Source organism: Rosa chinensis, chromosome 5 (genome assembly GCF_002994745.2).
Source record: "Rosa chinensis cultivar Old Blush chromosome 5, RchiOBHm-V2, whole genome shotgun sequence".
NCBI classification, from domain to species: domain Eukaryota; kingdom Viridiplantae; phylum Streptophyta; class Magnoliopsida; order Rosales; family Rosaceae; genus Rosa; species Rosa chinensis.
Genome location: NC_037092.1, coordinates 33,782,141 through 33,795,354, shown reverse-complemented (window position 1 = coordinate 33,795,354; position 13,214 = coordinate 33,782,141). Strand labels below are relative to the sequence as shown.

General features: G+C 36.8%; 2 protein-coding genes across 2 annotated transcripts; one reads left to right on the top strand and one right to left on the bottom strand.

Moving 5' to 3' along the window:
- Positions 1 to 7,154: 7,154 nt before the first annotated feature.
- Positions 7,155 to 8,279, bottom strand: LOC112203676 (F-box/kelch-repeat protein At3g23880). Its single transcript, XM_024344604.1, has one exon. It carries the CDS (start codon positions 8,277 to 8,279, stop codon positions 7,155 to 7,157), a length of 1,125 nt encoding a protein of 374 aa, XP_024200372.1.
- A 1,967-nt stretch (positions 8,280 to 10,246) lies between these two features.
- LOC112203675 lies at positions 10,247 to 11,008 on the top strand. Its single transcript, XM_024344603.1, has one exon. The coding sequence runs from the start codon at positions 10,247 to 10,249 to the stop codon at positions 11,006 to 11,008; it is 762 nt and encodes a 253-aa protein (XP_024200371.1).
- Positions 11,009 to 13,214: the final 2,206 nt, after the last annotated feature.

Here is a 13,214-nt window from a genome sequence, read left to right as displayed (position 1 = left end):
ATTCATCCATATATATAGGAGACTTAAATCTCAAGAAGCTTCCCATTAAAGCAATCCGTATTGGTTTAGGTTTCCTAGTTAGACTCTTAATGTATCACATCATTGTAGTCTTTCTTGCAGACTAACAATAGGATTACTTACCTTAATGAATTGATACACTCTTTCATTAAGTTACAATATTGATTTATAGTTTGTGTCCATATTGAACTAGTTTTTGACATTAAGCTAATTATCAATTTACTATATGTTAATGTGTGACAAGTCCATGTTGATTCTAACAATCTCCCCCTTGGACTGACACATATTAAGCTTGATAATTTGCACCAGAAAATGTCAGAAACTACTCAACTTACTGTAGTGCACGCCAGACAACAAAATCAAACCAAAAATCCATTCCAACATGGTCAGATCACAGTTACTTATGCAGAGCAAGAAACACTATACATTTTAACAAAAATGCAGAGTTTCAATACCACAAACATAAGCTCCTGCAACCTACATATGTCAATCAAGAAGTGATACGATATATGCTAATGTGTATCAACAAGAAGGCATATAACAGGTCCTACTTTATGTTTCTTAAACCAGAAACTCCTACTTTATGTTTCTTAAACCAGACTCAAGCAAATTTACTGAACACTGATGGCTTAAAAATTATTGCTTGAACCTTAACATCATGCTATACATGATTTAAGCCATCTGATAGCTAGCAAGTATAAGTTTAAGTACAAAATCCACAATTTTCAGAATATTTAATAAAAGCTGCAGCAATAACCAAAATCTGAAAATACCTCAAGAAATTTTATTGATAATAATAAACTGTCTTTACAACCAAGTTGTGATACATAAACTGGAAATCCACAACTCAAGGAAATAGAAGAACTCAGAAACCTTAGAAATTTAAATTGCTCCAACTGGACTAACTCTCTACTGAACCTAAGCATCTAGATTAGCTAAAATTCCAATGCTTGTTGTATGCTTCTGGAATGCAGCCACTGACAATGCCTTGGTGAAAGGAACTGCTAGCTGTGAATTTGTGTCAATACTCAAAACAACTATTTCACCATGTTTTACTCTTTCTCTAACACTGTAATACTTCAAATCAATGTGTTTAGAATTATTTGATCTTTTACTGTTCTTGCTAAAGAAAAAAGCTGCTTCATCATCACAATAAATCACAAGTGTTCCAGCCACAATGTGACTTAACACTTTGGTATGCATCAAAAAAATCCTGATCCAAAGTCCTTCACACACAGTCTCATACACTGCAATAAATTCAGCTTGCATGCTGGAGGTTGAAACCAGAGTTTGTTTCATGGTCTTCCAAGCAACTGCACCTCCTGCAAGCATGAATACATATCCACAAGTAGACTTCTTGGAGTCTGGATAATTCCATGCAAAATCAGAATCTGAAAATCCAACAAGTTTCAGGTCCTCCACTTGCCTATACACTAGCATATAACCCTTGGTTCTCTGCAGGTACCTCAACACTTTCTTCACAGCTACCCAATGCTCATGGCTTGGATTGGATTGAAATCTTGACAAAATCCCTACCGCAAAAGACAAGTCTGGCCTAGTGCAGACTTGTGCATACATGAGACTTCCTATAAGTCTGGCATAAGTCTTTGACTCCATATTTTCCTTTTCAACATCACTTTTGAGACTTTGCTTCTTGGTTAACTTGTCTCCTTTGGACATGGGAACTTCTCCAGCTACACACTTCTCCATACCAAATCTCTTTAAAATTTTGGTAACATAATTCTATTGTGACAAACCAAGTAGTCTCTGTGCCCTATCTCTTTTAATCTCGATACCTAGTACATAGGATGTTTCTCCTAAGTCTTTCATGTTAAAATTCTTTGACAGAAAATCCTTAGTGTCTTTAAGCAGTTTTAGGTTACTACTAGCCAAAAGTATATCATCCACATAGAGAACTAGGAAAATAAAATTGTTCCCAACTATCTTCAAATAAACACACTCATCCACAAGATTTTCTGTAAATCCAAAAGTAGAAATCACATAATCAAATTTCTTGTACCTCTGTCTAGAAGCTTGTTTTAGGCCATAAATTGATTTTCTTAACTTACACACTAAATTTTCACTTCAGGTTGTACAAATCCTTCTGGCTGCCTCATATAAATCACTTCATCTAGTTCACCATTCAAGAAGGCTGTTTTAACATCCATCTGGTGTAGCCCCATATCAAAATGAGCCACTAAAGCCATGATTATCCTAAACGAGTCTTTTGTAGAAAATTGAGAAAAAGTCTCAATAAAGTCAATGCCCTCCTTCTATGTAAAACCTTTGGCAACTAACCTTGCCTTGTGTCTCTTTACATTGCCATTTGCATCTCTTTTGGTTTTGAAAACCCATTTACAGCCTATAGGTTTCTGTTTGGGGTTAGGTTCAACTAATTCCCAAACTGTATTTTGGCTCATGGAATCAATTTCTGCTTCCATAACTAACTGCCATTGATGAGATTCACTACTTTCAATGGCCTGATTAAATGTAGTTGGATCATTGTCCTCTGCACAGTCCATTTCAATTTCTGCTTCTTGCAGATAAACAATGTAATCACTATCTCCCCCCCCCCCCCCCATAAGTTGGTTTACTTGCTCTCAGTGATCTTCTAGGCTGAGGATGTTCAGGATTAGTTGAGCTACAGGTACTTGACCAGATACAGGTACTTGATCAGTTACTTGGTTAGTTACTTGACCAGTTACAGGTACTTGATCAGTTACTTCTTGTTCTAAAGGCAATGCTACACTTATATTCTCATCTGACACAATTTCCTCAAAATCTGAGGTCAAATCCTCAAGGTTTGTATTGTGAACTTTTTCACTTAGAAACTTTACTTGATGTGTTTCAAAAATTCTAGGTGAATGATGAGCAGAATATAATTTATAGCCTTTAGATTTATCTGAATAACCTATAAAATAGCAACTAACAGTTTTGGGGTCAAGTTTATTCAAGCTTGGATTATAAATCCTAGCTTCTGCATGACATCCCCAAACATAGCAGTGATGAAGACTAGGTTTCCTGCCACACCAAAGCTCAAAAGCAGTCTTTTCTATAGCTTTGCTAGGTGTCCTGTTGCAAATATAATTTGCAGTTTTTAAAGCCTCAACCCACGGAAATTTAGGCAAACCAGTTGTACACATCATACATTTAACCATGTTCAAAAGAGTCCTATTCTTTCTCTTTGCAACACCATTCTGTTATGGGTTATAGGGTGTTGTATATTGAGCTTTAATTCCATTGTCTTGCAAAAAAAGGTAAATGGACCCTTTTGTTGGCCTGATTCAGTGTACTTGCCATAAAACTCACCACCTCTATCTGATCTTATTGTTTTGATTTTCTTTTCTAGTTCTACCTCAGACTTAAAGATTTGAAAATCTTTCAATGCTTGTGCTTTCTGAAAGTAGATAAACATAACTGTATTTAGAAAAATCATCAATGAATGTGATGAAATACACATTCCCACAGATAGTTTGATGCCTAAATGGACCACATATATCAGTGTGTATGAGTTCTAGTAAGTTTTGGCTTCTATATGTAGTCTTCTTTCTAGTATTGGTTATTTTACCCTTAAAGCATTCTACACAGTTTGTTAGATCAGAAAAATCTAGTTCATTTAGGATTTTGTTTTTCACCAAAATTTTTAGTCTCTCTTTTGAAACATAGCCGAGCCTTCTATGCCATAAAAATGCAGACTTTTCATTTAGTTTGGTTCTTTTAACACCTATTAAAGTGCTAGTATTGTTTGTGTTATTTTCAACAAGTAAAATTTCTAGTTGAGCCATTGAACAATTTAACTGTAAATAATCATTCATAATAACACCATAACCAATTTGAACAGAATTTTTAGAAATAAGAATTCCATTACTATCCATAACAAGTCTACAACCAGATTTTACTAAAAGAGAAACTGAAACCAAATTCCTTCTGATGGAAGGTACATAAAAAACATTGTCCAAAACTAACAATTTTCCTAATCCTAAATCGAGCTTTAAGGTTCCAATAGCCTTGACTGCCACTCTCATGCCATTGCCTACACACAAGTTCACTTCATCACTTTTTGGGATTCTCCTCCTTATGAATCCCTGCAAAGAATTAGTAATATGAAAAGGTGAGCCTGAATATATCCACCAAGATTGTGGTTCAACATTTATAAGATTAATTTCTAAAGAAAAAACTGTATTAGAAAAAACTATTAGGTAGCAGGTTCTTTTTCTTCCTTGATCCTAGCTTCCTCATCCACACAGATGGATATAAGTTCATCTAGAGTCTAGTTTCCCTTTTGAGAATTGTAACTGGTTCTAAGATGACTAAAACTATTAGGTAAGGAATGCAGTGCATAATGTACTACCTGCTCATCCCTAACCCCCATCAAGAGCTCCCTTAGTTTGCCATTTATATTGATCATCTTCATATTATGCTCTCTAACTTCCCCTGAACCCATGTACTTCAAATCATGAAACTCCTTGGTTAGCCTAGCTGCTTCTGCTTTTTCACTTTCTTTAAACTTAGCACCCATGAGTTCCAAAAAATCTGATGCTAGCTCAGGCTCTTCTATACTTCCCCTGACAGTCTTAGACATAGATGTTCAGATGAGGTTCTTAGCCATTCTATTTGATCTAAGCCACTTCTTGTAAAGATCAGTTTCTTTCTTGGTGCTCTTTTCATTCAACTCTGCAGGCTTATCCTCAGTAAAGCAATAGTCTATATTCTCATGCATTCCCATATAGGTCTCTACATAATCTAGCCAAGCTCTATAGTTGGTTCTAGTTAGCATCAAGACACTGTTCAAGTTCATATAAGAGTTACCTAAGGAGCAAAACAAAATTCATGTGAGTTCTCAAGAAAATAACTTTAAGTTTTCTGTGTTTTATTTAGCTTTAAGCAACCAAAACAAAAAACATACAGAAAACCTAAACAATCCATACTTACATTCATGTCAGTCCATAACCAAAAACAATGTTAAGAAACACTTTTGAGCAGAAGCATAACATTCTGTAGTTCTTTATCAATATGCCATGCTTAATCAAAATATGTTATCCATGGAGATTCATCCACATCTTTAGACACAAGAAAAATTTCCAAGTATCCACATATATTTCTATTAAGCATGCATACTGCTGTCTTGTATTCTAAGACTATACTTGACCACTTCTTTGGAAGATAAACAAAAGTATAGACTTAAAATACAAGACACAATTTCAGTTTTGTTGTACTTTATGTTTTCTGCCAATATCAATGAAGGATGCTTTATGCACCATGTTCACTTATGCCAACAGAAAATCACAAAACTCATGAGGTTTTAACTTTATATTCTACCCAGATGATTGTCTTTATAAGAAAATTAAGCTCTTGCATCTGTCAATTTCTACAATGTGTAAAGCTTTTGGGAGATTCTTATTTTTCAAACATTGTCACACAATCACAGATACAATACCATATAAGCAATCAATTCATCATGCATATTCAAGCACAATCTAAATTGTTTCGATTCCAAGAACCACAGAACAATCAAGAAATTGTAAATTTCATCCTGTCACCATCTACTCTAGCCTAACGCACGCCGAGAATGCAACTAGGGTTCTTGGGCACAATCAAAAACTTAATTATCATGCTATGAATTGAAAACAATTTTCACAGAAAAACCTGTTTTTGCTTTTTCCCCAATTTGCTGCAAAAAATCTCAGCAGAAGCGTGAATTTGATCACCAGATACAGCAATCGACTTTATTGGCTTCTTGATTCACAGCAGTTGGGATTTTGAATCCCTTCTTGAGATGAAAACATCTTGCGCGTTTCCGAATCCAGTCCCAGACCTTCTTCTTGATCAAAACTGATCGTTGTGATACAACGGTCACCTGTTCTTCATGTTTTGGTCGGGTTTGGGCTTGGATAGTCCGCGTGCTGTGACTAGGCCTAGATTAAGTAACTTACCTTGATGAGGTACCTAATCAGTTACTTGGTCAGTTACCTGATTAGTTACTTGACCCGTAAAGCAAAAACCTTTTTTTTATTTTTTTTATTTTTTATTTTTTTTATGTTTGTTTTGCAAAACCCTAAAACAATTTTCATGTGAAGCAAAAACTGAATTCATATTTGTGAGCCTATGCTCTGATACCAATTGTAAAACCATATACATGATCACAACATATGCACATCAACTCGACAATAATCATAAAAGGATCAAGACTTACCTTCAGCAATTACTGGCATTGATTACTTACCTTAATGAATTGATACACTCTTTCATTAAGTTACAATATTGATTTATAGTTTGTGTCCATGTTGAATTAGTTTTGACATTAAGCTAATTATCAATTTACTATATGTTAATGTGTGACAAGTCCATATTGATTCTAACATGTGTCACAGGGATGGAGACGGGAAAATTAGGGACAGAGGATTTGCTGCCCCATCCACATGTGTAATAATCGTGTTACGTACAACCCAAACCGGTGGTTAGATTCTTATTCTGAAACTAAATTGCCGTTTCAGATGAGAAGTTACATGGATATAGTGTGAGAATACAGAAGGCCTCAAAATACTGGCAGACATGATGTCATCATGTTAATTGCCTAAAAATCTGCATCCCAGAGCATAAACTTAACTTCTCCACAGAAAATTATGTCAAGCCTGCTAGCATATGTTATAATTTAAAAGTAAACTGAAGAACTCTAAACAACCTGGTACCTGTGGGAACTTGAGAAGATAATAATCTGAGCAAATCAACCGTCCACAAAAACTTAAGAAATTAATCCCATGGCATTTCATTCAAGCAGAGTACAAGCGTACTTTGATGGAAAAAAAAAAAAATGAAACCCCAACTCACCATGATATTCATAATTAGTATTTATAAAATCTCCGACAGAACAAAATTGCCAAATCATCTGAAACATACAGAAACAACCCACGTACTGAAAATATATTCCAGTTAGTTGTTTGGTTTGTGAATGCAAAATGCGCACAATCATCTATTGGTCTAAAACTTTTAAAAGGGAAAGTAAAAGACATGTCAAATTACCAGGGAAAAAACTAAGAAAACAAGAACTCTCTACAATCCAGCATGGGGAACAAAAGAAACAAAGCCATGTGCTAAAGTTCAATTCAACATGTTTTTAATTACTTGTTGCTTGCTCCTTAAAAAGATTTAACATGGCCAAGTAAGGCAAGGCTTTCTGCAAAGCAGTCCAAGAAGCCGTAGTACTCGTATTCATTATTGATTGCAAATTCTCCAACTTTCTTTGTCTTAAGATCCACTGTTAGTACCCGTCCACCACTCATTTTGAACACTGCTTCATTACCATTCTTTTTAAAACCAAATGGCTGTAGCTGAGGTCCTTCCAGACGTATAGTAAATAATTTTGTCCAGGATTCCACAGCTCCATAATCTCTCATCACCCACATGTCGACATCAATAGTACCGAAACTCTCCAAATCTGTCCCCGTAAATAAACCAATGGACTCCATGTATCTTGAAATATGGCAATGCTTTCCTCTCAAATCTTCTGGCATCATCATCATCTCGCGAAATAACTCACTGGCCATATCAAACAACACAATAGCAGTATCCACAATGGCCTTATGCCTTCGACCCCTACGACGGTGATGCACCCAATGCACTGCACCATTGACATAAGCATATCTAACATTATCACCGTGACGCGGAAAATCCTTTGGCATAGGAGCACGAAGGATTTTCCAGTTGCCCGTAGCCAAGGACCAAATCTCTGTTTCGCCACCAAAATCACTGACAGTTCTCAAAACCTTGTAGTCCTTGGTCCGCGAATCATAGCCAAAAGCATAACTTGCTATGTTAAAGTCACTGCCACCCTTAGGGTTTGAAACACGACGCTTAGGCAAAGTCACATACTTTCTGATACAAGGGTTCCAAATTACTGCTATGCAACCATAATAGGCAAAGTCAAAAGCAAAGCACACTAGCCCGTTACAAGTTCCCACCACATTGAAATTCTTGACTACAAGTCTTTCACCTTTGGGGAAAATTGATTCTGTAAGGTAAAGGCAAGGATTTTCGATGTTGATATAGTCACCAACGTCCCAAAAACACCAGTTGAGCGGAGGGTTTACTAGAAGGAAGTGAGGGTCGTTTTGGTTGTTGGATTGGACTTTGCGGCTGAGGTGGGTAGAGCTTTCGATCAGAGATTTCCATGACCTACACACTAAGCAGCAACGGATTACAGATTTTACGGGCAACCTTTTAAGGATTTCGCTTATGATTCCCTCAGGAAGGTGGTCTGACATTGCTTGCTTCGATTTCTCTCCCGCAATTTTGCAGCAATTGTAACTTTAGGTAGGGGAGTTGGGGATTTGGGAGGTTTTCTATAAAACGTCGTATGTTGAAAACCGAAATTATGTGTGCCTGACCCAAATAGGATTACTTAGTCTAGCTATAATAGGGTAGAATAGTTTAGATCATATTGATTAGAATTCTTGTACGCACATGTAAATCAACATATATAGGCCCTATTATTAATGAAAGCATTCAAGTACTCTCCCAATTTCTCTTATTCTTAAACATCATATAAATTAAAAATCATAGCCTATCGGATTACTTAGTCTAGTTGTAATAGGGTAGAATATTTTAGATCAAATTAGAATTCCTTGTACGGCAAGATAATATACATGTAAATCAACATAGGGCCCCTATTATTAAATCAACATAGGGTCCCTATTATTAATAAAAGCATTCAATTTCTCTTGTTCTTAAACATCATATAAATTTTTCTTTTGAAAATCATAGCCTAAATCAAACGAGGTGACATCAACCAAGAAAAAAATAATAATAATAAAGTAGGACTCCTAAATCATCAGTTATCTAAACATTTGTTTTTTCTTCATAATGTGCAATTGGCTACCTAGCTATGTTTCACTTTAGTATCAACTAGGCACTTAGGGCAACTCCAACCATAGGCACCATTTGGGGGTGCTATTCTCATTTTAGCACCCCCTTGTTGCACTATTCATATAGGACTCAATTCTCATCTCCAACCATGAGGTGCTATACGGGGGTGCTATTTTCACTATTCTTGACTAAAATATAATATGAGTATAATTTTGATGAATATTATATTAAAAATATGTTAATTTAATTAAATAAGGTAAAAAAAATAATTTAACATTTTATCATAATATTTAAAAATTATTCTTATTATTTAATGAATTTAAAAAAAATATTTTAATTTTTTTTTGTCGGCATATACGACAAAAGTGTCGGCACATACGAGTAAAAATCTAACTATTTAGATCATAATATTTAAAAATTATTCTTATTATTTAATAAATTTTAATTTTAATTTTTTTTGTCGGCATATACAACAAAAGTGTCGGCACATACGACAAAGAATCTAACTATTTAGAAGATATTTTGATGTTTTGTGTCGGCATATATGCCAAACAGCCGAATTTCGATGTGATTTCAGCGCCACGTGTCAATCTGTAATTGGTTGTCCAAATTACGGTTGATTCTTTGTCCGCCACGTGTCATATCTTATCTAATGATATGAACTCAAACTGTCCATAAATATGGGGTCATTGTCATCCTCATCTCTCACAAATTCACAAACACTTCTCATACCCAAATCACACAAATCTTTCTTTCTTTTCCGTTTTGATTTTGTCAAACCATTTCTGCAATGAATCGTTTGACGAAATGGTCGCAGAAAGATCAAGAAGAGGCCGTCACGAGAAGTCGTCGACGAGCCTTGATGATGTCTGCCGCTGCCTTGCAAATCCAAACTCTGGAAGATGAGGATCCACAATGGGGTGGTTCTTCAGAAGGTCGTACCTATAAGGCGAGGGATCGAGAATTGATGGATCTTCGACTCAAAGCTCAATACTTCACGGATCCGTGCAGGTATAAACCAAACATATTTCGTAGGTGATATAGAATGCAACCTTGGGTCTTTGACAGGATGATGCGGGACGTGGCCAACTACGACCCATATTTTGTTCAAACAAGAGATGCTTGTGGGAGACTAAGCTTATCCACTGAACAAAAGCTGACATGCGCCATGAGAATGCTCGCGTATGGCATCACAGCTAATTTCTGCGATGATTACCTAGATATTGCGAAGACCACTGCCATTGAGATTTTTGAGCACTTCACAAAAGCAATCTGAAATGTGTACCATGAGACTTACCTCCGCCGACCAACACTGGCAGATTTACGAAGGCTGCTTGACAAAGCTGAAGAACGGGGATTCCCGGGGATGGTCGGTAGCCTTGATTGTATGCACTGGCAGTGGAAAAATTGTCCCACCGGATGGGCAGGGCAGTATACTGGCTACAAAGGGAAACCGACAATCATCTTAGAGGCGGTGGCCTCCTACGATACTTGGATTTGGCATGCTTTCTTCGGACTTCCAGGTTCCCTGAATGATATTAACGTCCTTGGATGTTCACCGTTGTTCAATGCCCAATGCGTTGGTGAAACCCCTGAAGTGAGGTACCAGGTACGTAATAGGCATTATCATCAATGTTATTACCTAGTTGATGGCATATACCCTAAGTGGGGGTCATTTGTACAAGCAATCCGAGACTCGAGGTCGCCGCAGACACAACATTTCACAAGGATGCAGGAAGCATACAGAAAAGATGTGGAGAAAGCATTTGGTATTCTCCAAGCTCGTTGGGCAATCATAAGAGGACCAGCTCGTGGGTGGAGTAAGGAGAACCTTCAATACATCATGATGACGTGCATTATCTTGCACAATATGATTGTTGAAGATAAGCGTGATGAAGATGCAGCACAGCCATTTGATCCAGATGATATCCCAACCAGACCAAGGAAAGCAGAGATATATAAGAGACCAGAAATGGACACCGATGTTCATCGCAATCCGCAACAACTAAATCAATTCTTGCGTCGTTATAGGGAGGTTAGATGTCCAGTGATGAATAAAAACCTCCAAGACGATCTAGTCGATCACCTATGGACCATGAAGTTACAAGCTGATCAGAACCAGCAGTGAGGAGTTTTTTTTTTTTGGTGCTTTCAATAAGTAGTCATGTTGTCATGATAAGTGGTCATGGCCTACTTTAGTTGTGTGCTTTTAATTTGTGTTGTGTGATTTTACTTTGTATTGTATGCTTTTAATTTGTGTGGTGTGCTTTATTATGAAAATAAAAGTTCAATGCTTTTTTTGTAGATGAGATCTACTCAACAAAATAATTTTTATTATCATAAATTAAAACACAAACCATTCAAAGCAACTAACAATATTCATTACATCCAAGATGTCTCGCCAAGTGGATCATAAGTGGTCAAGCTTGTGTTGTCTCCTTCAGGGGGTGTAGGATCTTGATATTGTTCCGGGATGCTTGAAGTTTGTGCCTCCTTATCAATTATTTGTTGTTGCTTCCTCTCCCAATAACTCCTCTTTCTTGGGGTGAAAATTGATGGATCCACTTGCATCGTGCGAGCATCCTCAGCGCGTTGCTCAATTAGTTGACCTTCCTCAAACTGTCTTTGCCTTTGTTGGTACTCGCGTTCTGTTTGTTCATAACATTTCTGCATTTGAACTCGAAGGCCATCCGCATCCTACTTATTGCTTTTTTTCTTAGCTAGCTTCTGTGCTTTCTGTCCTTGAGGACGTGCCTTTCTTGATGACGGAAGCTCATCCTCAGTAGTGGGTGTTCCATCGTCATCCAAGTTGACATGATTAGGAACACTAAAGTATGTGATATCCATTGATGGCATTTTCCCAAACTTTTCCGTACTTTTCAAGTATTGCCAACAATGGTCAAACAAAAAATCACAACCTTCCGAGTCGTAGTACGTTGATTTAACATTCATGAGCTACATATAATATTAAGTAAATAAAATATTAAAAAATGACCTTGGCTTAGTATAAATCGATCAATAAACTAAGCAACTAACAATTTTACTTTTAACAACTACATGAGAAATAAAAATATAATCATTATTAAACATATTTCAATATAATTACCTCGTCCTCCTTATTTTCGCCGCTTCTTCGTTGAAAGTGTTCGACCTTGTTAAGAGCTTGGCGCCACTTCATACATGCCGGACTTATTTTCTTCCAACGAGCGTGGCAACTAGAATGTGTTCTATCCATGCAACCGGCCGGTTTGTGAGCATTGTACTCCTCCGCCACACGACTCCACAATAACTCCGACTTTTGATCTTTTCCTACGCAACCATCACCCCCAACGGTGATCCAAGCTTGGCAAAAAATAACTTCTTCATTGTGCCTCCAAGAATCCCCTCTTGGAGCCATTTTTTCCAAGACAAAAAAAAAAAAGGAAGATATATTTAAGAACAAGAAGATGGGTTAATGAATGAGAAATTGTGAAGGAGATGGAAGATATTTGGTGTGAGAAAATAGAAAAGAATGGGTTGGTATTTATAGAATTTTCTATATTTTACTGTTCCAACGGATATATTTTTTTCCCATAATTTTCTGGTATTTTTTTTTGTGGAACAAAAATGAAATAATAACCTTTCATTTAATAAGAGCCGTTGATAAGTTTTTTTCCCCTCAAATCTGAGCCATCAGATCAAAATAGATTCGTTCAGTGTAAAAAAAAAAAAAGCCAACATTAGACCGTCCATTTTCAAACAAAAGCGATCTCAACCGTGCATTTAGTGACCGTTGGGACACGCAACGGTCGGCAGCAGACAACTTTCGCCTTGCGGGGCCCACTGGAGCAGACCACCTGCAGTGATATTTCTCTCTCCAGCGCAAGTGGGCGCGTCTTCCTTCAGGGGAGTTCTCCCTTCTGCGCGTGCTGCCCACCCAAGGCTTCCAGCGCGTCACTCCGCTTGTTGGGCTGGGGCATCAGAACATGTGGTCCCGTTTTACTGTTCTGAGTTCTGGTCTTGGATTTGTCTCAAATTTGAGACTCCAAATGAGCCCAAGTCTCATATTAATAGCACCAAATCCACCAAAAATACAAGGTTGGAGAAGCAAAGTCCTATATTTGGCAAAATTTTGGTTTGGCACTCCATGGTTGGAGTTGCCCTTAGGCAGGTTCATATTTCAAGCTATAAAATTAAATAAAGCCATAAAAAGTTATTGTATTAGAGCTCATATAGGTGCATGTCAATCTGAGTTCAATCTGTAATATATATTATTTTATTTTATTTGAAGGATGATCCGTAAAGATATAAAAGACCCAAACAATATTAAAGTTAATGAAAATGCTACGGTTGAG

What these genes read in the sequence shown, in the direction of transcription:
- LOC112203676 (XM_024344604.1), bottom strand. Translation starts at nt 8,279, where the DNA reads ATGTCAGACCACCTTCCTGAGGGAATCATAAGCGAAATCCTTAAAAGG.
- LOC112203675 (XM_024344603.1), top strand. Translation starts at nt 10,247, where the DNA reads ATGGTCGGTAGCCTTGATTGTATGCACTGGCAGTGGAAAAATTGTCCC.